This window comes from Trichoderma gamsii (genome assembly GCF_001481775.2).
Source record: "Trichoderma gamsii strain T6085 chromosome Unknown Scaffold_7.2, whole genome shotgun sequence".
NCBI lineage: Eukaryota > Fungi > Ascomycota > Sordariomycetes > Hypocreales > Hypocreaceae > Trichoderma > Trichoderma gamsii.
Genome location: NW_020171344.1, coordinates 481,321 through 507,124, shown reverse-complemented (window position 1 = coordinate 507,124; position 25,804 = coordinate 481,321). Strand labels below are relative to the sequence as shown.

Here is a 25,804-nt window from a genome sequence, read left to right as displayed (position 1 = left end):
TACGGAGATGCCTTCCGAATGCTACTTTACTTACCTAGGTAGGTAGGTATGCATGGGAGAGTTTCATGACAATAGTACGCATTTTAGAAAGAGTGGTTTATAAAAGAACGATGTCGATGTAGATGTAAAAGAAAAAGAAAAAGAAACATTTCTCTCTTTTTCTCTATTTCTGTCTTTTTCATACGTGCGCTTTTGGTACAGAATTAAAATACACGCAGACTAAGCAAGGTGTTGGAGACAAAACGGAAGAAAAAAAACTCCAAGGTTTTCCCTCCCCTGGTGTACAATATGTGCCCTTTGCAGGGGACTTTTGTCAACCGCCTACTTGTCCCGCTGGAAAGATATAAAACCTGATTAGTAAAACTCAACCGCGGGAAAGTACAGATTACTATTAATTTTAGAAATCAACGGCCCAGCGAATAGGTATAAAGTAAAATGAGCTGAAAAAGTTGTAATCTTGTGGTAATTTACGTCTAGGCCAATCAAAACATTTCCTCTCTTTTGCTAGGACGTATAATGAAACGCGACACTTTTTAATGAGTAGAAAAAAATTCCCTATTTAGGCAATGAAAGGATAAAAATCCGCAAACCGGTACTCTCTTCTCTGCTGTTCTCTTCTCTCCTTATTTTCTTTGTTCAACCTTGCCATAGGTGCGACGTTTGTCCGTATGACTCTTTCTCCTGATGATTACTTGGGATATTACATGCAGGAAAAATAAGAAGATAGAGCCAATCAGAAACGCGAAACCGGCTATGAATAGCCAAGCTTGCGGAAGAAGCCTAGAGCAAGCGGGAAAATGTGGGTGTCCATAGGGCTGATTTGGTGGAGTAGATGCGACGGGCCTAGAATTTCATGGAAGCGTGTTGAAACAAGGGAAGGACAGAAAACAGGTCGTTGATCATATGGAGAATGCGCACATGTGTTAACAAGTAGTACGCTGACGGGGGGGATGATTGCAACGGTGGGGGTGATTGGAGGGTTTCTGCGTAATTTCTGTTGGCGAGTAGAGACGCCGAACTTCAAGTTGAGGCGCGCATTCTCTAACAAGCTGAGATGCAGCTAATTGAAGTGCAGTGCATCATACATCTCGCCTATACAATATCTTGAGTTAGTAGTACTCCGTCTGAGGCCTCCACTGCATGCGGCTAGGACCGCGGATGGCGCCTGCTTGTAAGACGAATCATGGATAGGGCTGATCTAGCTCAAGGAACGGCACGCAGCAAGCCAGTTTTGGCGACGAAAAGGGTAAAGGATGGCAAGAGTTGAACAGCGTTGATCAAGTTATGGCCTACTCTGGCGATAGTCAGTGAGTCAGTTAAGATGGTGGAGATAGGCGAGCGCATGCATACAAAACAAGCAACCAATGTTTCAGATGTCGACATAGTACCATACTGTAAGGCGCACAGAAGATCAAAAGAGCCGAAGGGGGAGGGGGGGTGTAGGACATCTGTATCTGGTCAGATTAAGCGCCCGAGTTAATTTCAGCAAGGTGATTGAACCCGCAACCTAGAAAAATCCCAGAACCGTCATCTTGGGCTCGATTTCTGATGTGTAACCGCTACGGGAGATCAATGCTTCGGCTCATCTGCTACGGAAGTTGAGCCGCCGTCAGTAAGGAACAGCCAGCCATACCTCAGAAAAAAGGGGGTCCCAACCCAGATTGGGGTTTATTTTTCACAGCAGAATGAGCCTCATTCGTCTCCTAAAAAAAACCATGGATCTGCTAGGGCATCGGCATGGGATGAGAGAAAACGGCAAGGGGGGTGTATCGAAGAAAAACCATGATGCGGGATAGCGGGTCAAGTGCTCGCTACAGCAGGGGAGTTTGCCAGGGGTGGGAGCGCGCAGAGTGCAGCTTTAGATGCAAGAACCAAACAGCGAGAGCCTTGTAGCGATACCATACCAGATGTCGACAGCCGGTTGGAGTTGAGGCATCAAGAGTTCGATGGGCAGGGATCATCATCGGATACGCTGACAAACTGCGGCAGCAGTAGACATGAGGTAATCATTGCTTTACAAATGCCGTAGAGCGTAACTCTTGCACGCGTTGGTAATAATAGCCAGCATCCTACGTTGTCGATGGCGCGGCGAGGCGCGGGGGCCAACGGCTGCCTGATGAATCGAATATGGGGAAACAGTCGTTGGCAGCTCGGAACCAGAGCTCCTAGAAGGCCGGTGAGAATGCTTCGTGTGCCTGCTGTTATGGCTCATGTGGCGATTGACGTGTCTGCCGACAAAGATTTGAGAATAAAGGTGGCATGGAATCCTTCGCAGAGTCGGACTCCACGAGTCATCCCTCGTTTCCGCAGGCTTCGGAGCCCGCGATTCACCTCACGAACGATTGTGACGATCCCGCCGTTCTGTTTCGTCGCCGTTAACATTTGGCGTGGCCGGCAACTCCGGGGCGGATACCGGATGCGGACATGGACGGTCGACGGGGGTTCGAAAAGCGGGCCAGTCCAGCAAGCCACAGTGAGAGGCGCAGCGAAGATGGGGCGTCGACGCCGGATTGCATTGCCAGTCACCGCTGATGCGTGCTTGCTAATGATTGATTATCGAGTAGAGGCGTGTGCAGCAGCCTTGGGAGTTAATCAGCAGTACCCAGAATGCCGTGGAAGAGGACAGCGCTTAGCTGCGCAAGGGCTACACGCGCAAAGGGCTGCTTGGCCTTGATAGCGTGGCCTTGATAGCGTGGCAGGGGAACAAAATATGAGCATGGAGATGACGACGCCGGTCCAAGTCACGCGCAGGCCACTTCGGGAGTAGGGCTGGCCGCCGATAGATACACTTTGCAAGCGAGCAGACAGGCCTCATGGAGCAAACAGGCCTCATGAGGTCATATGGGCAACCGCTCGCAAGGTCAGGTAAAAAAAGACCAGAGGATGATCGTATCGTGCTCGTCGTGGCCGCAGTTTGGAACAGGTGATGTGCTGCCTTTGAGATCCGGAGGCCGATGGATATCTGTCCGCGCCCCAGGCGAAGCTTTCGGATCGCAGCATCTGCAGTTGCATATCGAGCATCGCAAGTTGTGAGAGAGGACAGGCCCCAGACCGATCGATTTTGCCAGCCCATCCTCTGCTCTGTGCTCTGCTTGCCTAGGCAGCCCCCGTCGCTCCCCGGCATGCTAGTCCAGCATCTAGAACCGGCCCCGGTTACTGCTACTCGCTGACGGCCGTTTTCTGGCCCAACTACTGCTTCGCGAGAGACAACCTCGGAGTGTTCCTCGGCTGTTCACGCCATCTCACTCATCAGCTCGTTCTCTTCTCCACCAATGAACGGCTTGAAGCGCGCCTGTCGCTTAACTGCCCGCAATCCTCCCTGGCCTGTTTCATACACGTCCAAGCCATAGCATCAATTATTATCCCGATCGACAAATGGAAAATGTGGCGAGCTGACAGCCATCGGTCCCCAGCCCCTCTGGGTTGGTCCCACTGTATAGACACCAACTCCCTCCTCCCTCCCGAGACATGTAGTAATAGGCAACTTAGTGTTGAGCTTGAAAAAAACATCTGGAAACTGAATTCGCAGCAACCAAGCGCGAGGTATGAGCAACACGTCCTACTAGTAGTCATCCATCTCTTTTGTCTCCTCTGCATTTCATTTCTTAAAAATTGTATACATCCATAATGTGTCGTACGTTCATATATTGCCAACCGCCGATGAAATGATTTGTTGATGAGCTTGATAACTCCAAATCCTGTTTGTTCTTCGTAGAACGCATCATACCGCGGACTGAGAACTATTTTTACTTTAACCTTGTGCTGCCTGCCTGCTAGCAGCATTTGTCCGTGCCGGCTCCCAGGGCGCTACGCCAAGCAGGCAGTGTCGGGAGCAGCATCTGATAAAGTCCGTGCAGGGAAAGGCATAGAGAGGAGGCCCCCAGAAAACCGGCACGGGTACGGAAAGATTAAGGTAGGAACCAGAATGGAAGATGAGACGGAAGGGAGGGTAGCGATACCAAGGCCTTGGGTTTGGCCTAACAGGCGATCTAGTGTGGTTCCTATATTTGGCATCAGCCCGCCAGGGGCCCCTGTCCATCTCCCAGGCCTAAAGTCGTCATCCGTTCGACCGTTGCACGATCGCCCTTCAGCGGTGATACGACAGATCTCAAACTGCTGCTCAGTATGTGTATCGTGTATCTCTTTCTCTTCCTCTCTCTTTTCTTTTGTCGACACGCAGTCGGTAGTGTTTCTGTGTACAAATAGTGTAGGACTCTGCTCTTGGCGACTTTCAATTATACACACCGTGGTACCGTATGACAGGGGCACCAATTGCTCACACGCTTCACGTGCCGTGTGTGAGTCTTTCGCTACCGTATCATTGCCTCTCGTGGCCCCCAAAAATGCATGTCTTAGACAAGGCAGTATCATCCGCATGTTTTTGCGCTACTCTCGGCCAAAGCATCATAGTGGTGGTGGTGTCTGTAAGCTGCTCCACGCAGCCGCGGGGTGGTGGAGATGGTGGTGTAAATAAAGGTTTTTGTTTCAGGCACCAGGCCCTTGGGAGATGATGGTGTATACTTATTGGAGGAGAAGTGAGTGGTCCTTTTTTTTTTCCCCCAATCCAGTCAATGTGTGTAGGTACATAAGGCTACCCAATTAGATTGCAATGAGATATGGCACGTAGACATTTGGGCCTTAGCGATGGAGTCTTTTGTAAGTGTGAGAGCCTAGCAACCTGGTCAGTTGGTTGTCTAAGAACACGTGAGATTAAGTGCCGGCTGCCTCCGCATTTCCTCGCGGCGCACATGCCTTGTCCTTTCTTAGCCATCTTTTCGGGACGACTATGCTGGTTTGAATCTTCGAGGAGCAAACCCATGGGGAGGGAAGGGAGCAAGAGGGTCACTCGTGGCCGGGTTGTGAGGCCGCCTCGTGGCTTATGGGGACAAGGACGGGATGGATCGCTCCCAAACTCAAGCGTTGGTGGTTGCCGGTTAAAATGTCCTCGACTCCATGTGCAAAGTAGCTGCAATGCACGGTTAAAATGCGCTTCAGACGGTCGAGGCAAGCGGCCGCCAGCAGGACCAGTCGCACTGAACATGCAGCCCCAAGTCCCGCAATGCGCGCAGTTGCTAATGCCGTCTGCTTCGTCTGCTCCGCGTAGCTGGCCAACGTGCAGATTACCGTATAGGAAACACCCGGCGATCATTTGTTTTACCTGTCTGTTTTGGTGTCCCGCAGCATCTTGCATGACACTGCCTGAATGGGTCGTAAGGCTGCAGCTGCATCTGTGTTTCATCCCAATCGGGATTCTTGCAGAGAAGATGAATGGAAGCTTCTCAGGCCGTATCACAGCATGAACCGTGAAACACAACTTGGTAGAACTTTGTCCATTCAGAAAGTGGATTGGCGTGGATGGGTAAGCGCACAGAGATAGCGCTAGCCCATTGTACGGCGTCCAAAGCTCGAAACAAAGCCGGTATTCAACAGCCCATCGTATCTACTTCCACAGGCTCTCAGGTCACTCTCTCATCCTGCGGTATCCCTCTTCTAGATGACAAATGGTTCCAACGTCGTGTAGCGTGAGCGACACTGCCATCGGATACTGCGACGCGATGAAATGACGATGCTGACGGGCCAGTGTGATAAGAGTGTATCATAACCACCTCATCCCGTGACGGCGGCTAACGAGGCATTACAGAATGATTTCTTGCCGTGACCTGCAGGTAAAACGGGGGAGATGGGGGACACAAGAGCAGCGCTGTTGAATCCACGATGACCCTTGTGGCTCAGCACGCACTTGGAATTGAATGCATGCTAGCAGGTTGTTTCTGCTGCGTGTATCCACATTACGTCTGGCTCTCCTGGTTGGCCACATCGTACCTGCAAAGATCAGTAGGTAGTGGTATACCCTGCACCGTCGCACTCTTGCGTTGTGTTTGCAATGTGCATAGTGGTGCATCCAGCACGTAAGCAGATAGAAAGGTACATGCATTTTCAATTCGACTCCAAGCAATGGCAACAAAAATTTCCTGTCAGCCAGCTTCAGCGAGCACCGAACACAGACCGCCACTCAGCTGCACTGCAGCGACATTGGTTATTACGAGGCGGGCAGGAGATCGTCGTGCGTATCTTGAATGCTCATCGAGATATTGCAGCGGAAAGTATGACGTGCTGCCTCGAGCACTACCCGGGTCTTAGCGCTCTAGTACATCCGATTTTGCGTCATCTGACGCTCCTATATGGATATTTGCAAAGTGCGACGGCTTGGGATCGTAACTATTGGTGACGAGATATCCGACCCTATCAGGCATCTCGAGCCAGCATCAAACTCTCCCCTCGGTGCACGGGCTTATTGGGGCCAATACGTTCTTGTTTCTCGCTTTTGGCTTTTTTCGTTCTTTTGCTCGCTTTTCGCCTGATTCCCAATGGTAAACGAGCCTTGCTCGGAAAAGTCCTGCTCCGACTGCTGATGCTGACGGCGCCGACGACTGCGGACGCATTGCGGGGCCGCGATTCCATCTCAGGGCCGGATTAACGGGAAAGGCGCATGGAAGCCTTTAGACGGTGAGAGACGCCAGCGTTTGGCGAGGGAGAGAGGCATCACGGCTCGCAGCATCGCGTGCGTTATTGGGGGCTTTGAAATGATGGTGTTGTGCGAAGCAAGTAAGCAGATGCAGGAATTGCGCAGGGACAAGAAATGCGAACCTGCATCGGGCCGGTAGGCAGTTCGAAGTTCGTTGTGCAGCGCGCCTTCCGGGGGCCGCGACTGCAAGTGTGCAAAGCCGCACCTTCCATATCAATGCAAAGACACGACGGATATTATCGAGGAGAAAAGTGCAAAACAAGAACAGTTCATCAACGCACCCAGCTAGGTAACTGCTAAAGAAAAAGGCCCATCATTGAACTGATTTAATGGCTGTATCTGGCTCTGCTCTCATCCACCACTTTGCTGGATCCACCCACGACAAGATTACATTTAGTAAGTAGTATTTGATATACGCCGGTAGTTGCAGAATACACACTGCCGGATTGTATGTACCAAGGCACTTTCCCAAACAGCAGCATATTAAGGTAGTTACCAGATGTAAAATCAAAAGCCACACTTTTATGCGAATATCGGCAGGTCTAAGCAACTTCTTGGAGTAAAGCAGCCTTCCTCCCTTGCCATGGCCAGTGGTCGAGGCAGGAGTGGCTTATACAAGTACGTACACACTGGCTTCTCTCTCATGACGCATGATCCATCCCAAAGGAAGCGGCTTCTTGGAAACCAACTTATCGAGTACCATAACACCCATTTCATCTCTTGCATGTGCCTGGTGCCGCGGATACAGCAATCAGGATGAATGGAAGCAATACGGCGAACTGCGAGCATTCTGTCCGCGCCGAGGTGTTTTGTGTCTGGTTTCCATCCCAACCTCACGGGTCGGGTGCTAAGAAGCCGCTAGTGGTGCTAGCTGCAGCGAATGAGCCCGCCTGGACAGGCCGTTGGTGGGTGGGAATGTGACATCAGAGGCCCAAAATGCTCCCCAGGCAGCCTTACCAGCGCTCCCGAGCCACCAATCCGAGCAGAACCCACCGGGTCGGCTGGCTCTGCATCAATGCCAGAACGGCGGTATCGCGCGCATACTGCTTTTGGACAATACCGCCTATGTTCATGTATGGATCACTGCCTGTGGATTTCCATGCTCAGATCACGTATTCCATTCTCTGTTCAAGGAGACGCTCAATTAATTCCATTGTGGTAGATATGTTTGTGCAGCCTCTCCTGTGTGTCTTCGCCTCGTGGCATCGCCGTCCTGGCGTCGACTGTTTTGCCCGGATGCAGCAAGAGCCATTGCACCTCCTCGCCGCAAGGCCTCGCTCGACGTCTGGCTATCATGATGATGCTGATGATGCTGATGATGCTGATGATGCGCGCCCTGGATCCGCAGGCTCGTGGCCCCTTGCAGTCTGCGATGCACGCTGCACTGCAATGCAGGCACTCCAAACTGCTAGCATTACTGCTTCTGGCGGTGCTCGATTAGAGCCACGGAAGTGGTGGTCCCAGTAGCATCGCCGACGCCTCCAGATTGCTGAGGACGAGCTGACAAGCCGCACACCACTTCGTCGCCCTCCCCCCCAGTTCAGCCTTGCTGCAGGTCAACTTCCAGGCCCCCAAAGGCTCTTTTGCTCTCCCACGCCCCTAGTCAAGGGCCAAGGACCCGGGTGACTCTTCCAGGCCCCGAAGAAGCCCTGCTCGCCGTCCTACTCGCCGACTAGCGCACCTTACACGAGTGCACCCGGCCTGGTATTTGTATTTTTGTATCTACGACTGTACTGTATCTGAATCCCGTAGCAAGAAACCTGCTCGCCGAGGCGAACGGCTCCGAAGACCGCCACGCCCTATGGACATCCTGTCTGCTCCGTATTCCGCGCGCCAACCCTGCAGCGGCCGCGCTGTTTGTGCTGCTTGGGCGAGTGCGAGTGCTCGTACGAGTGCTTGTCGCTGCAAACGGCGTCACCTGTCAAGCAGCAGCGGTCAGACTCGTCGCTTGGCCCTCTTCGGTCGGCAGGTTCGTTTTTCGGGGCGCCATGGTTCGTCCACGACTGGCTGATCCGCCACTGGCATCATTTCTGGTGCCTTGCGCCCTGCAGCTAGCTGCGCTGCACTCGATGTAATACAGCGCCGGTGTCAAAAGTATTCCAGTTTGCTGCCCCAGCGTATTAATCAGTATCAAATTTGATTCGAATCCATTCCGCGCCACTACTCGTTCCAAGTGCGTGTTCCTAAGCTTGCCGACAGTATTCCGAGGGCATGCCACTCACTGCCACTGCCACCATTCGCAACCAGCAGCAGAACGCAGCAGAACCATCAGAGAGCACTCGCAACACCGCTCGCTACATGTACCTACTCAGTGGCTAGCGGCGCGACTCAGTCTACTTGCGAGAACCCTGCCGCTCTGGTGCTGACCTGGGTCCTGTGTGCAGCGCCCACCTGCTTACCTTACCTTACCCTCATCTGCTTTAGTCAGAGTCGACGTGCTGCGACGACTAATACCGCCAGTAGGTACATGTAATCTGCAACAGCGTCTTCATCTGGTTTTTTTTCCGCCTTGCCTGGCGCTCCACCCGCGCAGCCAGCCCTCCCGCAATCCACATTTATACATGCACGCGGTCCAGAGACGAGGGTTTGGGACCATGGAGGGACCCTTGCTCCCCAGAGCCATCCGATGGATTACATACTGGCCTGCTTGTGCCTCTCTGGCGACGTTAGCTCAGTGCTAGCAATGGCTGCGGCGGGGCGTGCAGCTATCACCAGCTCCCCGTGCGTCCCAGCCATGCCGGCCGCACGCCTCCCGCAGCGGCCCTGCCATCCAGGATCGCTTTTGAAGACGGCCAGGCCCCTGCTCTGCACGCCTCAGTCCTGCTCTCAGGCACTCCTCCATCCTGTACACCGATCACCCCAACCTTGACACCTTGACACCTTGCTCTTGCTCTTGCTCCTGCTCTTGCTCCGGCTCCCGCCTACGCTCTGCCCAGGCTGCGATGCACGAGCTATAAGGCTGCGATGCCTCGTCCCTCCAGTCCTGACCCTGCCTGCACTTCATCAGTCACACTCCCACCTCATCATCGCCCCCCGGCAGTTTCCTTTAGAGATCGGTTTCCTATTCCTGTTCCTCTTGTCTTGTCTTGTCCTGTCTAGTCTATCCTTGTCGGTTTCTTTCCTCTGTCCTGCTCCTTGTACTAGCATTGCTCGTCTTATAAAGAGCTATAGCGCCAACCTCGAAACCAACATCAATCTTGTCGAGGCAATCAATCTACATCAATCAGTTCCCACCAACATAACAACACAACACACAACCCAACACAACACAACACAACACAACACAACCCAACAGCTCTCAACCAACAGCAAGCAAGGGCAAGCAACTGCCGTCAATCTTCATCTTTGCTTCCAACAACCGTTGTTGGCCCACGGCATCAGACCGGGTTCTCTCCGCCGGCGAATCATCGCCCTTTTCCAGCCTGTGTCTTCGGATGCAACCTTGTCCAATTCGTCGACCAACGCCATATACTCTTGCTCCGACACCAATATAAGCCATCATGTGTTATCAGCTTGTTGAGCTCTACTCAGCTTGCCGCTGCCTCTACTACCAGCACGCCATTGACCGCTGCGCGGCATACGGAAGACCGGGCCACAACATTGAGCAGCGCACAATCTACGTCGGTTATGCCTGCAGCGCACATACCGGCCACAGCGCTCAGTACGCACATGAATCTACATATTCGGATTCTGGCTACGGTAGCGGCGGCCGCTCCAGCCGCAAGAGCTACCGATGATGGGTGTTGTCTTCGGTAGCGGGCCCTCAGATATTGCGCTTCCCGCGGCTGCTTCGCTTCGAGCTCAACGACTGGATCTCGTTTCTCTACTCTGCCAATCCGTCGTCGATTGTCCTTTTGCTCGTCCGCCACCGCCGCCAAAGCGCAACGTCTCATCGTGCTCCCACATGAACTTGATCTTCTCACGGATCTCACACCTCTCTTCCTCGCTCGACCTCCTCCAACCTCCTTCACGACGTTACTGAAGACACGGAAATGAGACATTGACGAATTGACTTTCCCCCCCGGAGCATGTTCCGAATGATTTTATGATGCGCCACAAGCGACGACTCCACCTCCTTCACACGGCCTCATACCTTGGTTCAGGCATTAGCGATTGATGCGGAATGAAGCGCCAAGTACCTATATCACTTTCTCATCTACGACATTTCGAGCACCTTGGTTTTCATTCGATCGCGAAACTTATCCGTTTCTGTTATATTTATCTGCCTTTTTTTACATTGCATAGCATATGGGATCATGGGATCGGGACTTTTTCTTGTGTCATCTTTTGATTTTTGAGTACGATAAATGAGGGACACGGCCGTTTCTGGGAACACAATGACTTTCTCTTTCGAGCCTTCCTTTTTCACCTTGTCTCTTTTTTCTTGAGACGGGGCCTTCTCGGATCGCCGCGAGGCGACTCTGGAAGAGCTCCGTCCACTTTTCTTGGGCCCTTTCGGTCAACTGGATTGGCCACGGGATACACGGGATACACGGCATGGCATGGCATAGACTACCTCATCTCGTTCACTTTGGATTTGCACCTCTTTCTTTCCCCCCTTTTAGTCTTTTTCTTTGGCTATTGTTTTTCTTGTTTTGGGTTTCTGGATATTTTGGACCATTTACACTGGGCTTGGGATTTTCTTTTTCTCTTCGTGAAAGGACCACGTCATGCGCCTGGTGCTGCATACGTTGATACTTGGTAATGTCTTATTTGAGCGTGCTGCGTTTGTTGGGTGTGCACCGCAGAGAATGGGGTCTCTTCTCTGCTCAAATAACCATGTTTTACTTTGTTTCTTTCTTTTTTCTGTGCTTTTGGCTTGTTTTGCTTTCTTTCGCTTTTTGTTTTCTTACAGTTGTACTACCAGTCCTCTCAATTGTTTTTTACTTATCAGGTACATGTACCTACTAGATGAGTTGCGCAGCGCGCAATGTCTCAGTGACATCGGTGGCTGGCACCACCGCTACTTCTTTTTATAGCCAAGGCGAGCATCAGGATGCTCCCGAATCAATAGAACAAATATTCTATAACCACGTTTTATATGCTCCATACCTTTCGCAATGTGATTCAGTTGTCTTGATTTTCCTTTCCGACTGATAGTACATGTCTACTGTGGGCGGTCTTCCGTGGAGACCAACACCAACGGGGTAATGGTAGACCGAGAAAAAAAACCGGGCACCCGCTTTACCAACTGCCGATATTATAGATTACAGGAATGGCAGCAGCTCCGTCACTACGGTTCAATGAAATGTGCCAAGTTTGCTAACCTGCCCCGCTGCAATATAACTTTTTGTATGTACTCTACTTTTGGCGTATCTTTGCCTCAATATACTTGCAAGCAAAATTGAGATGAACCATGATCACATATTTCAAAACTATTATCTATCATGTAAGAAGGAGACGGGGAAAAAAAAATATTAGTCGCGGCAATAATTCCGCGATAACCGTCTTCTAAGGTTCTTAGTACAGAATATCGAAGGAGTTACCAAGTCGAGCTACTATAATTTGGTGTGTACTACTGTTTTCGGGAGGGGCACATATAGCTTCAGGATGAGTCTTGAAAATAAGCAAAGGGCCGATATGTGGTTTCCATTTTTCCTTTCCGGAGTTGGAGAGGAAGATAATAATGGGGCGCAGTGTTTTGGGGTCGGAACCAACCTTGTTTTACTTGAATGGTCCTGTATGCGCTCTCTCTTACCTTAATCTCGGTGTAGTTCCTAAGGGACAGGATATTACCAAAAAGAAACTGAGACTAGAGAGCGGAAAGCTTCGTGCGGTGCTATTTTTAGAATGTGTTGTTTGCTTCTGTCTCAGTACAGACAGAAGTCTTTGCCAAATCGGGCCAGGTGTGGCGCGTGGGTTGGCTGGGGCTTTTTTAGCAGGCGGCTGCGCGCTTGAAGGGCAGGGGAAGGCAAGTGGAAGGGGAATTCTTTTCGTTTTAGACTGGGAATGGTTTGCCGCTAAAACATGAGGCATGAAAGAGCTTATTGCTAGGGCCAAGGTCGGTTGCTTATTATAGAAAATGTCTGACAGCATTTTGGCCCTATTTACCTTTTTTTGTTTGTTTCGCGCGCCTATTGTAGGTTTCGAGGGCAATGGTTAAGCGATGTCACCTAAGCTAGGTAGAGAGCAGAGATGGATGTAGACTAAGCCGATCATGTAGAAGAAAAAATGCATCATTTCTGTCTTACAGGTATGTTACTGTATGTGCAATTCTCAGCACGGGACGTCAAGCGGCGGGATCCTCTCCCATGCTGCTATTCGCCGGCTTGCGCCTTGATTGGTTCCAGGGCGCTGGGATAGGGAGGGTAGGCGTGAGATTCGGCCTGTAGGCGCATGGGAGATGCATACAAGCAGATGCATCAATGCCATATCTGGCTTCCATAAGTGTACATCCGGGTCGCCGAACGGGACACCGCTGCCGGGGCTTTGCAGTCGTACGAACGGCCCCCTAGGGCAGATTCGCAAGCGCGTCTGGGCTAGGCGCACATTGACGCGGGCGATCGGATGGGGCGCAAGATGACGATGATTCGCGTGCTGTATATCATATCATGCCATACACCATTGAACGCTACTGCTATTGATGTATACTGTACAACCTTACCGTAGTCAGACACGCCGTATGCGCGGCCGCGCTTGTTTTGCAATGCTAGCTTGGTCCTAATTTTATCTGGCGGTGGATCGCGCTTGTCGTCCAATGTTTCCCCAGCCGAAACAGCAATCGGCATCATATCGACATCAGTCGAGTGCTGAGAACGCTGGGCGTGGGCTGAGCCGAGCACGGGGGTACGGCAGGCGGCCTTGGGAACTGGACGGGGAACCCCTGCAGCGCCGCCCAGCGTCTTTTTCCCGGCGCGCTGGGGGTTTCCCCTGCCAACAGAGTAACGGCAGGTACTAAGACAGACGTGTCACATCGAATGCCTGCACCGGCTCCGTACTGGTACATGCTCGCAGCAGGGCTCCCTGCCAGTTGAGGCTCTGTGCAGCAAATGGGGCATAGGCCGGCTGCCAGACCAGATGCCAATAGGGCCTGGTGGTATTGTCGCGATTTCCGCATCTTGGGTTTCGCATTGGCTGCTTTCTCTTTTTCTTTTGGCTTAGCTCTGCCGCTGGGAGAATCCATTCGGCATGCCGTAAACGGATAGTCAAAGTCCTGCCTCTGATTGGGGCTCAGTGCTATAGTAAGTATTGACCTTTATGTAGTCAGCCAGACTGCCGTCTGGCTGACTGTCACAACCGACTTGCAGCCTGCTGCTCCAGGCAGAAACGACCGTATTGTCCAGATATGAATGGCGTAGGACTGCTCGTACAACGCACAGCTGTCATAGGGAGTCATGCCTCGGGAGGATTCTTTCTGGACTTTTTCTCTTTGCTTAATACTGGCTACATAGATTCACGTGTCCTACATGCCGAGATGGCAGCTTTCGGTAGCATGTCCGGGAGGATTCTGGCCTGGTGTGTGGCTGCATAGGTAGAAGGAGGGGGTTGCATCGGCCTAAGCGGCTCGATTAGGACGCAAGAGTGGCAGGCAATTTAGGACATGCTTTCTGGTGCCTGGCAACTTTCTGTGAGAGGGTGTCAGCAGCGATCGACATTGGCTGGATGGATGATTGTGCTTCGGCCGACGAACTGTCTTCACTTTTTTGGTCTATCCGCCGAGCCGAGCGGCCCAGAGCCACGCTCCTCCTTCTCGTGTCAGTTGTTGAACACGTCAGACTGGCACAACTACAATTATGACGGTAAAGAATCATATTCTGACTTTGATGGCTGTGCGACCCGACTGAAGGGGGGTCTCCGAGATGTCGTCGGGTCGAGCTTCATCATACGAGAGGAGGATGCGGAGGAGGTGGAGGGGTGTGTTTTTTGGTTGGAGAGGCTTCAGCTGAGCGGCCTTGTGTGGTATGAGGCTTTGGCTGCATATGCGCCGGAAAGCCTCCTTACCACACGGTTAATACTTATAAGGCTGAATGGCTGGCTGGTGTGTGCGACCGTATAGTCGTGTAGCGAAACACATGCTTGATGCTTGCAATAGTAGCTGCAGAAAAGATTGCAACCGTTGCATGGGTGGGTTGTTACAGTTCCGAGAAAGGAGGCTGATGAGGAGACGGTTACGACAACTGCTGGGGGGCCGCGCCTTTCGAGAATAGGGAGATGATGAGTAGACGAATTTAGGCCAGCTCCGAGCACTTGTACCAATTACCTAGCAACACTACTACTAGTAGTACTGTAGTGCTTTTCATGTCACGTACCTGCTTGAGCCGTGAATATGCATGCAACATGCAGGCATATCGGACTTGCAAGGTTATCTGTTGCATCTGCTCCGCATCCCCCAGCTGGCTGTATTGCGGTGAGAGACATAGTCTGCGTCTACCTTGTCTTTGAAAGAGCAAGTGCTAAGCTGTACTATTAGTGGCAGAGCATCATTTAGCCAAGCTCTGGTCCTTGTAATCTCCCAAGTCCTCATTGGCCAGGCGTCAACGATGTAATCTTGGTCTTGACCTTGCCCCTGCCTGGGAGGCATAGGTAGACACTAATCCACCATTTATCATCTACTGACCTATCTAGTAGTTGTTTCGTAGATTCTTAGTTGTCGTATGATGGGAGACGAAGCAGACTCGTGATGCCGGGCTTTCTTCTGTCTGTAGCTCGCGTCTCTTTGTGCGCCGTCTCTGAGTGCCAGCTCTAAGGATCAAACGGGATAGGCTTATATTTGCCTAAAAGGGGCATATTATGAATCCTTTGTTGTTACTAGTCAGGCAGCTCAACTAAGCAGCTTGCTCAGCTCTTCTGCTGCAACTTGTCATGAAGACCCGCCGCCGTTGCAGCGCAGATGTTTGCCACTGCTACGCTGCCGTCCCGGCTCTGAGGTCGCCCCTTTTGCCCCCTACTGTCCCGTACTGTCCCTGCATTCCGAATGGCCATAGTTGGGATAGGTAGTTGGTTCCGCCCCCAAACAAAAGTGACAGAGATACACGCACAGAGAGAGATACATGTACATGTACCCAGGCAGTTGGGATTCGCAGGGAAGGCGCATCCCCAACGTCTCGGCTCGGCCTCGTTTCGCATGTCAACAGACACAGATAAGGATAAGCTGCATTTGGCTGCCAAATTGCCACTCTCCCAGCTCGACACTCTCTTCACATCATTTCGCCCATCTCCGACCTCTTCCGCATCTTTTTCCTCGTGCTACATCCCTATTCTCTTCGTCCTGTGCAAGTTTCACATGTATTTTTAAACCAGAATCTTAACTCAAGCAGAAGCCGCATGGTTTCAGGGCTTTGCCTGCACTCTGGTGCCGAAAGGCCATCAGTCTTCTTCTTCCCTGCCGCACCATCCCGTACCGTTTAGCCACGATATCGCCGCTTACTTCTGAATAAATATTTCGTCGAATAGCAGATCCACCAGATCCGAACGAACTTTTGAAATCTGCTGCCCCCGGTCCAAGCCCCCTTTCTTCGCTCGACACTCCTGCGCCTACTCAACACACGCCTCTTTGCCCAGCTTGTATACGAGCATCTACTGTCTACCTACCTTACTCACAAACAAGGGTGGGAGTCGACGAGGTGGCAATGCTCTTGACATATTCCCACTACGCCCAGGTCCAGCAGCCCCAATATCAAGTCGACATGGAGGCTGGCGACTTCGATCACACGCCCGCCCCCAGCGCCCGCGCTTCCCTTACCATGCTGAGGCCCGAAGAAAGCCACGAGACAGCTGATATACCCGAAATACCCGCTGCCAGGAGTGCTGCATTTAGACACCACCTGCTGAAGACTTCAAGCAGCGGCCCGACCCTTGTCGACAGAGACTTGCCCGCGCCACCGGTGGTCAGTCGATCTCCCCCTATCAAGACGCCCTGCCTATCGTCCACGCCAGAGCTCGAAAATCGAGGCGTCGTCCCGAGCAGACCTGCATCCGCGCTTCCCCGGCTAAGCTCCGCTGCCGTTCGACAAGACAAGATACTAGTTCCTTCGTCCCCAATACGGCCCAACGACCGAGAGCGTGTTAATGCTGCTTCCCTGCACGACTACGACACACATGCCGACACACACCATCCTGGGCTGCTGGAGGGTGCCGATTTCTGTGATTATGGAGTCCACTCAACAGGATATCGAAGCTAGGTTTCTTCGACACAGCCATCATCTCCAGTATCCGATATTTCCATGATAAGCGGTGAGATGCATCGGGTGCTGTCCAGTGGTGATGTTTCCGTCACCGAAGTGACAGTACCTATCCACCGTCACAAAGGTCACAGCATTGCAGTCAAAGTTCGCCCAGCTTTCTCCTACTATCCTTCACATCATCCAGTAACTCTTGGAGGACTTAACTATCGCCGCTCTGCCAACAAGGTCCAGACGTTTGACTCAGGTATCGATGGCCCTGAGCTTACAGTAAGACCAAACAGAGATGATGTTGAAAACTACACAAAAGAGACTCAAGGGCTTGTGTTTCCATCTTCCAAAATCCGAGCTTTCTTGCCCGAGCTACACCCAGAAGATGGCCATCAATACCACAGCCGTGAGTTAAAGGTCAAGCCGTGGGCTGGAACAGATGGCAACGAAACCTTGCATCCTCATCAGTTTCCTTCAACAAACATTGGCTCAGAGCATCTTGCAGTCGGAAATATTGATCAGTCTCCCGGCCATGAAAGCCAAGACGGAATTTTGCCAAAAAGGACCATGGGAGAATTTGAAATGGCACTTTCACATAGTCATCAAAGCCCACAAATAGAGAATGAGACCGAAATCCAAGATATTGGAGCTCAATTTCCATATGAAGACAGAAGATATACCCCTTCTGAGCATGTGATTTACTCTCCAATTCCTGTTTCGAAGATCCGTCCCTTTTTTACAGTTCAGCCTTCGTCAAGTGGGCGCGAAAGCCATTCCTCAGCATCCAAGATTGAGCCTGTTCAACAAGACCCCTATGCCACAGTCACTCAAGACAAGCCCCATCTTCAGATGGGATTGGGTCAGTCTCTTCACTCATAGGAGGGAAATTTACAGAGACAAATGTCCGATGGCGCGTCCGCGCGAACGCACTCTCTTGGCTCAACGCTGGATTACAAGCGCACTGCTCAATGGCTACGTGAAATCCTCAAGTATCCCGAAACTTATACTTCCAAGTTCACAGAGCTGCCACCAAAAATTCAATCCAAAAGATCCTCGTCAGCAGAGCAACGAAGGCAGTCTGATACAGCGTTACCCAGCAATCACCACTCCCGCCGTATGACGGGTCTTTCCTCGCATTCTAGAAGATCTGAACCGAGGATCGATCCATTGATATTTCAACGCGCGGTCAATGACCTCGAAAAGCTAATGAATGAAGCTATCGCATTGGCTTCAGAAGTGGTGCAGAGTGCTGACAGTCCTTCTTGCCCTAAACCCCACCGGGCATCCATCACTCTCCATTCTCGCTGTCATAGTGTCCCCGGTGGCCAAGATGGAGCTTCTCAAGATAATGGCACATCAGACTGTACTCATGAGAGCCCCGGTAGGCTTGAGGATGTGGATATCCACGACGACAGCCAGTTGAAGAGACCATTATACCAACATGCAGCCTCCTACACAGGCGCTCCCGAACGTCCGCGGTTAAATGAAATCCTGCAAAACTACTCCAATACAGGTGAAAATGCAACTGCTACGAATTTTCCGATTCAGGAAGCGGCACCGCCTCAGGCCGTAGCCGAAGCATCATTGGCTGTACCAGGAAGAAGATCCAGCAGCAAAGGAATTGGCTTTGCTTCACAAGGTCCTCGCAAGGCTTCAGACAGGACACAAAAACTCAATCGTAAAAGGCAGTACGATGATTTGGCAAAAGGGGCGAAGGGTGCTACCGTAAAAAGCCAATCCCGTCAAGTCAAGTCGAAACCAAGAGGTTCGCATGCACGCCATGCTTCGCACGAGTCCGGAGAGGACGATCCTTCAGGGCGCGAGGCTGCTGGTCGTCGACCGCATGCCGATCACGGAATCAGCCTTCGGCGCCGATCTCATGTCAGTTTACGGGGTGCCCAAGGATTCAGCTTAGCCAAGTCAGCCAAACGGCAACCCACAGCCAGAGATTGGTCACCAATTCGAAAGAGATTCGTTGCTACTGTTGCCTGTATCAGTACCGCATTGATTGGCGTTATTCTAGGTGTTTATGCTGGATTAGTTCCTTCAATCCAATACTACATCATCGATCAGTCTCATGCCACAGTCCATGGAAACACGGGCTGCTTTCTAGGTCTAGCCTTACCAACCTTTTTCCTGTGGCCACTTCCATTGCTGCATGGACGGAAGCCATACATCATGGCGAGTCTCGTCCTTGCCATGCCTCTCCTATTTCCTCAAGCACTCGCAGTCAACGCTCAGAGACTAACCAACACAGGGATGTGGAGAGCTACACTTCTTGTGTCTCGAGCATTAATGGGAGCCTCACTTGGTTTTGCTAGTATGAATTTTCATTCGATACTGACAGATTTGTTCGGCGCATCGCTCATGAGCACAAATCCCCATCAAGAGGTAGTTGATCACTACGACGCAAGGCGGCATGGCGGTGGTATGGGCGTTTGGCTGGGCATTTGGACTTGGTGCTGGATTGGTTCCCTTGGCGTTGGTTTCTTTGTTGGCGCTTGCGTGATTGACAAGTATCCGCCAACATGGGGCTTCTATATCAGCATCATCATGATTGCTGTTGTGCTCTTCCTCAATGTCCTCTGTCCCGAAGTCCGCCGGTCTGCGTTCAGAAGATCGGTGGCAGAAGTAAGGACTAATGGTGATATTTCCCGCCGCGTGGCTCGAGGGGAGATCATGATGCACAGAGTCAAGACCGGTCCGAAATGGTGGGGGCAAGAGGTCTATCATGGTATTCTTCTCACTCTGGAGATGCTCCGTCAGCCTGGTTTCTTGATCCTCGCCCTCTACTCTGCGTGGATCTACGCACAGGTGGTATTAACCATTGTGCTACTGGGATCGTTGACGTCCAAATTTTATAAACTTCGATCTCCAAACGTGGGTCTGCTTGTTGGCAGCGTTGCTCTTGGAGCCATCTTGGCCATTCCGTTTCAGAAAGCCAGCTTCTTTTCGCGATCCCGCCAAGCGCAGCTAAACACCAACAAGGCAACTATGGACAAGAAGGTTGCGTGGTCGTCACATCTCGTTCGACGCACAATTTTTACCATATTACTGCCTTTGGCGGGAGTATGTTACGCTGCCGTATCTTCTGGACCTCCGATGCACGTCGGAGTGCCAACCGTCTTTGCATTTTGCATAGGACTCCTATCATGCTTGGCAATTGCAGAGTGCAATGGTTTAGTGATGGAATGTTTCGATACTTCTGATCTTTCACCTGGAATGACGGGACGCCAACGCAGCAAATCAGGAAAGTCTGAGAAGCGCACCAATTTCTCATCGTTCCCAAGGGTCACTGCTGGTTTTGCAGCTATTCATACACTAGCATTCATTTTTGCAGCGGGTGCTACCGCCCTTGGTGGGTTGGTTACCAGAACCCTGGGTCAACAAGTAGCTACTGGAGTAGTAGCAGGCATTCTTTTCATTCTCACCATCATGCTATTGTTAATCTTGGCTCGATTTACAGAGGTGCTCATTGTACCGAGTTCTAAGATGGAAGAGATGGATCGGTTGATTGAGGCTCGTCGAAGATCGACCATTCGACGTGCTTCTATGCCCAATGATCAAAAAGCGGCAGTTGAGGAGGAGAAAGCATGGCGGCCTGCTATGCTCGGAAATCCAATTGGCAAAAAGAGAAGGGTGAATGTCTTTGAGCTCGGCAGCAAGTCACGATGGCAAGAGATCCGAAAGAAGAACAAGTTGGTTGATGAGAATGCCCATCTGAATCAAGCAGCGTGGAACCAAGGGCTGGAGGCGTTGGACGACAAATTAAGCGATATCCAGAGCGACGTAGAAGACTTTTTCGGGCTGGGAAGTGTAAAGAAGAGGGGCTCAAGACGGTTACGTCGATCAGACGAAACCAGTGAGTCAGCTCAGGATATTGAAATGGTAAACATGGGGAATCAGGCATCAGGATCCAGACCATCTCTAAAGCGCTTCGTGGAGCGAGAATGCGTCATGAGTCAAACGGTGGCGGAGGAAACTGAAGGCCAGGATGATCATCGAAGGAGCCGCTGAAATTCGCCGGAGATGTCACAATAAGTTGTATCGCGAGCAGTAAGGGGAGAAGGAGAGACAGGAAGCTCTTAAATCCTTGAATTACCTAGGCTAGTCACTAATAATATTCTTAACACACCGATTCCTCTTTGACCTATACACACACAAATTGATATGCTGCTACAAAGAAAACGAGGACTCTCCCTGCGCTGTATTTATCTATTGTACATGAAGCTCTCTCCTGGGAGCCAATTGTGACTTGTAGAAAGGAAATAAAGAAAGGAAATATTAGCTGTACATAAATGCTTGATGCTCTTAACCAGATGTCATAACGAAGCATAAGCTGCATGTGAGAGTAGCTGGAAAGAAGAGAAGACAGAAAAATTAGAGGGTAACAAACAAAAAAAAAACAATAACAAAAACCAGTTTCATAAACCCAATTATGACTCTTCTTCTCTTCTCCATTCAATTTTATCCATTCTTCAAATTCGCGTTCTTCCACTTTTCCTGATATGTGTACATGGTGTCGAAAAGAGTGTGATATATACGTAATGTGTAACAGATTTCGAGAAAATATGGCCGATTCTTCTTTCTTCTTCTTCATCTCTCTACCGCGCAATCAAGTACAAGTCCTCTCCGCGTCTTGTGGGCGTCAAACGCGGCTTCCACACGGGCGTTGCGGGCAACTCGGCGGGTTGCTGTGGCGGCGGAGGCATTTTCGGCGTGGATGGCTGCTGCTGGCCTTGTTGGCCCTGGCGAAGCCATTTGTTTTGCGAGGATGAGGTTGTTATGGGTTGGGGGACGGGGAGGGCCATGTTGGCGGCGCGGGAGGTGCCGAGGCGTTTGGCGAGCAGAGAGGATGACTGGGAGTCGGTGCTGGAAGTGGTGGAGGTGGAGGTGGAAGTGCTGGTGAGGAGGGGGCCTTGGGGGATGTCGCTTGGGTAGTGGGAGGAGGCAGAAGTGGAAGGTTGTTGGGGGTAGAAATCCTGTTGCTGCTGCTGCTGTGGCGGCATGCGTCCTAGAGATGGTGGCCGTTGGTATCTCTGTGCTCGCGGCTGCTGTTGCTGAGGCTGCTGTTGTGGCCGCTGGCTTGGCTGTTGCCTTTGTTGGGGTAGCTGCGAAATAGGCCGGGCAGAAGAGGACTGCTGTGTAAAGGGAGGTTGGTGATCACGCGGATGGTGATGCGGATATCTGTTTGGTTGAGGCGCGTAGGACATGTTGTAAGTCATGGGGCCCTGGTTGAACTCTGGGAGGCGAGTCTGGTACGGATAACCAGAAGAATCGATGTTGGGCCTGTAGGCAGATGGGTGAGGAGGGAGCCGGTAGGGCATGTGGTAGTTGTTTGCACCCGTCGGCCTTTGGTAAGCCGGTGCAAGATATTGCTGGCTTTGCTGTGGGGGAAATGGCCGAGAAGAGGCGTTTGGCTGAGCAGACAAGTTGGGTTGCTGAGATGTTTGACTGCGCGGCCCCTGATATCTTTCATCTGATTGTGATGTTGAGCCTTCCATTCTCATCATGGGCGAGCCGGTTCTGATGGCGTTGGGAGCTCCTATGGCATCACTTCCCATGGGCCTCTTCCCCTGTTGCTTTGTATTTTCATTCGAAGACATGGTGGCAGCGGCGAGCGGTGCTCCAAAACTCGGGCTTTTCTGCGCAGGGCGATCGGCCGTGGCAGGCTTAGTGGATGGCGCTGCTGCATTTCCGCCCTTGGAAGTAGCCATCTCAATGTTCAAGTTTCCCGAAGAGGGCATCGCGGCGTTGAGGCTAGCTGGAATCTTGGGATATTGCGTTGGCGATTGACCCCTTCTAGGTCGTAGAGACCGCGGAGACTCAACTACAGGAGAGAGGTTACCCAACTGCTCCATTCCGGGTGGTGATCTCAACTCGGCATCATCTTCTGTGGAAGTCGAAAAAGTGGTCACGCCACTATCGGTAGAAGTAATTCGAGGACGGGTCAGAGACCGTGTCGAAGACCGACGGTGGGATGACAAGCGGCGAGGGACGTTGCTGCTGTTACTGTTGTTCGAGAAAAGGGGTCGTGGAGCATATGGTTGTTGGTCTTGTTCCTGCTCTTGAATTTCTTCGTCTGATGAAAGCGATGGTTCAACGGCTCTGATTGTTTTCTCTGGGGCCATTCTTATGCCTAGGCCGTCTTCCCTGGCTTGTTCAGCAGCCTTGATTTTCGCGGCTGCTTTGGTTGCCTCTCGTCTAGATGCAGCTTTTACAAGCTCCAAAGCCTCAGCTGCTCCTGAGGCCAACCCTAGGCCAGCGACTAACTTGGGTGCTGCAGACTTGGGAGCAGCCGTCAATGGGCTTATAGAGGCCTCGAGCTCTGCAATCTCCTGGGCTCGTCTTGGGTCACCAAGTTTCCAGTTACCATTCCTATCCGCAACGTAGTAAGGGGCAGCTGAGAGAGGATCGGCTGAAGGTGGCCTCCAGATTTGGCCACCAGGCGAAAGTGACGTCCTACCATCCTCCTCAAATTCTGTAGTCGAACTATCATGCCTCGTGTTGGTGACAGGTATGGGCACAAAGGGTTTGAAGGTCCCTTTCTTTGGGATGATCAGCTTCAGTAAAGGCGATTGAGGCTTGCTTCGAGGAGATGCGAGACTTGGAGGGGGGATCACAATTCGAGGGGGTGTAAGATTTCGAGGTTTGATGAATTGATTGGTCGCTGTTGGCTCACGAGTCGCGGCTTGCGCCATAGGCCGTACCTTGGGTAGAGGTGCAGGCTTAGGCGATGAGGACGCAGCCATAGCACCGCTCATGACAGCTCCTGAAGCTGCACCAGCTGCGGCCGCACCCATGAATGCTTTGGCATTGAAATGAGAGTCTCCGTCTCGGCTAGGCAGCGATACTTCCAGCCTGGGTGGTCCTTGGCCCATCACCGGTTTGGCAGGAAGCAGTTTGGATAGTGGCCTCGCCGATGTTGGCGTCGTTGCCCGAGTTACATCTCTTGTGCGTGCAGGCGATATCGCCAGTCCAATGGCGCTAGGCCTCCAGCTCGCTCTGTTATACCACGATTTTGTCGGAGTAGGCACAGGGCCAGGATCGAGAGGCGCTCGGAGTTGATTGACAATCCAGGAGTCGGTACCTCCACCACCGTTGGGCTTTTCTGGGCCCCACGAATCTCTCAGTAACCGTCCATCCTTTCTCATCTTCCTACCAAACTGAGATCTTCTTCTTCGAAGACGGCAGAAGAGTGCAATTCCAACACCGATAAGTCCTATGCCGATAATAGAGCCGATAGCAATACCAGCTACTTGTCCATTGCTGAGAGATGCCGAGGCCTTCTTTTCACTCTGTCCGCCAACTATACCATCGGGAACATTGGTACTTGTACTGGTCTCAGTTGTGGCTGTGGTAGTCTTGGTGAATGCCAGGCCCGTTGGATCAGTTGTTAAAACCTCGGCCTGAGACGACGTCGACGATCGAAATGCGGTAGTCGATGGTTTGGTTGTTCGTCTAAGTGTGGTGGTAGCCGTAGGTTTAGCTGTAGATCCAGTTACAGGCGGTCCAGGCTTAGATAACGAAGTCGTATCCTTGACCAGCGTTGTTGGAAGCGATACCGACGACCGAGTCTCTCTGGAGATTGCTGTCGGGATCGAGGTCTGGTGGCTAGTCTTGGTGACTGCTGGGAACGTAATCGGTCCTGTGCCATATAACGGCATAGCAAGAGTAGCTGTGATGACGGTGTGAGTGGGCGACAAAGCACTAGGCTGGCCAAAACACATAAAGTAGGCTTTATCAATCACCGCATCTTTTTCGCTAGTTAGTTTTCATTCATATAATCATCCCGGGTATCGCTGGAACCTACTGCTTGCGGCTTGATTAGAACACGCTCCTGCTGCTCTCTCCGCGACCAGACACTGGACGGCCGCCTCTCCGATGGTGAATCCATATGCTCCAATGAGGGGACAAAGCGCTGCCAACGTTCTCGCAGTTTGGTCTCCATAGCTGATATTAAGGAATGAATCGAAACACTGAATTGCGCAACTAGGAACGAAAGAATCGAGGCCTCCTGACGAATTGAGGGGCGCCGCTGTTACGGTGTAAATGAGTGCGATTATTAACAGTAGCATATAAGAAGGGAGCCCCCTAGACATTCTATTAGGAAACATCTGCAGAGCAAATAGTTAGCATTAGATATAAGAGACTTTTCATCCATCCATCCATATGGCCCCTTCCACCTTTACCTCTTTAAGCCATGTATTCGAGATACCATGATGTTCCCCCGCATGAAGTCGATAGAGCTTACCTAAAGAAAGATCCGATATTATAAGAGAGACGACCAGCATCTCAACATGACTCAACACGCTAAAAGCAGAAAAGAAGGAAAAATAACGAAGGGTATAGTTCTCGCCCTACTGAAAACCGGTATGTTGTACGAAAGGAAAACAAATAATGAAACGAGCCGGAGTAACCGTTACGTAGACGAGAGTAAGAAGAGAAAAATAAAAAAATAAAACAAAATAACGGAAAGGAAAATACCAAACAGAAAACAAGGAAAAACAGGGAGATGGAAGATGGAAAGAAAGTAGTCAAGGAAATGAGTCTGTTAGAACGAAACGAGAAAACGGAGGGAACCATTTGATTGAACTACCATCTACCGGAAACACGATACGCGCCCGCAAGCAATTCGCTGGCCAGGAACGTCTACATCTTTTCCTCTCCTGCAGAAAAGAAACGCTCCATGGCTTGTTTGGTTTGCCTGGCTTCGCAGCTCAGCTGCAAGGGCAAATCAAACGCCCATCACAGCCGCCCAGCCCCATGTCTGTCTTTCTTATTCCCTGTTTTTTTTTCCTCTCTCAGCTATTAGGTACCATCCGTCAGCAGTGCAGCAACAAGGGCAAAAACGAGAAACAAATCTTCTTCTTGCTTCACCCCAGATTCTCGTCTGCTTGTCCTGTCCAGCTCATTCTGCATACTCCCGCCCCGGGCGCTTGACTGCATATCAGGCCCGTCTCGTCCAATGATGGCCAAAAAGCAGGGGAGGCGCCGGTTTCCCAGTGGAGCTTCCCGCACTCCAGAGAAAGCTCCAGGGCGCCTAAACAGCAAGCGCGTAAGAAGGAAAAAAGAGTGGTGCTGTACAGAAGGTTCAATTCGTTGGGCGGCTGGAGGAAAAGGTCCCGCAAAGGTCACGTGCAATGGTCTCCAGCTTTTGGAGCGG

General features: G+C 51.4%; 4 protein-coding genes across 4 annotated transcripts; 2 read left to right on the top strand and 2 right to left on the bottom strand.

The window, feature by feature from the left end:
* Window positions 1–13,005: 13,005 nt before the first annotated feature.
* Window positions 13,006–13,583, bottom strand: TGAM01_v202809 (hypothetical protein; the record flags this gene model as incomplete). Its single annotated transcript, XM_018802266.2, has 2 exons — window positions 13,006–13,420; window positions 13,465–13,583. 2 exons carry the CDS (start codon window positions 13,581–13,583, stop codon window positions 13,006–13,008), a joined length of 534 nt encoding a protein of 177 aa, XP_018664622.1.
* Window positions 13,584–16,095: 2,512 nt separating this feature from the next.
* On the top strand, window positions 16,096–18,751 carry TGAM01_v202808 (hypothetical protein; the record flags this gene model as incomplete). Its single annotated transcript, XM_024549068.1, has 4 exons — window positions 16,096–16,609; window positions 16,676–17,460; window positions 17,518–18,590; window positions 18,712–18,751. 4 exons carry the CDS (start codon window positions 16,096–16,098, stop codon window positions 18,749–18,751), a joined length of 2,412 nt encoding a protein of 803 aa, XP_024406183.1.
* Window positions 18,752–19,191: 440 nt separating this feature from the next.
* On the top strand, window positions 19,192–20,655 carry TGAM01_v202807 (hypothetical protein; the record flags this gene model as incomplete). The annotated part of the gene is made up of 1 exon (XM_018802264.2): window positions 19,192–20,655. The coding sequence occupies one exon, from the start codon at window positions 19,192–19,194 to the stop codon at window positions 20,653–20,655; it is 1,464 nt and encodes a 487-aa protein (XP_018664620.2).
* Window positions 20,656–21,242: 587 nt separating this feature from the next.
* TGAM01_v202806 (hypothetical protein) lies at window positions 21,243–24,589 on the bottom strand (the record flags this gene model as incomplete). Its single annotated transcript, XM_018802263.1, has 2 exons — window positions 21,243–24,394; window positions 24,448–24,589. 2 exons carry the CDS (start codon window positions 24,587–24,589, stop codon window positions 21,243–21,245), a joined length of 3,294 nt encoding a protein of 1,097 aa, XP_018664619.1.
* Window positions 24,590–25,804: the final 1,215 nt, after the last annotated feature.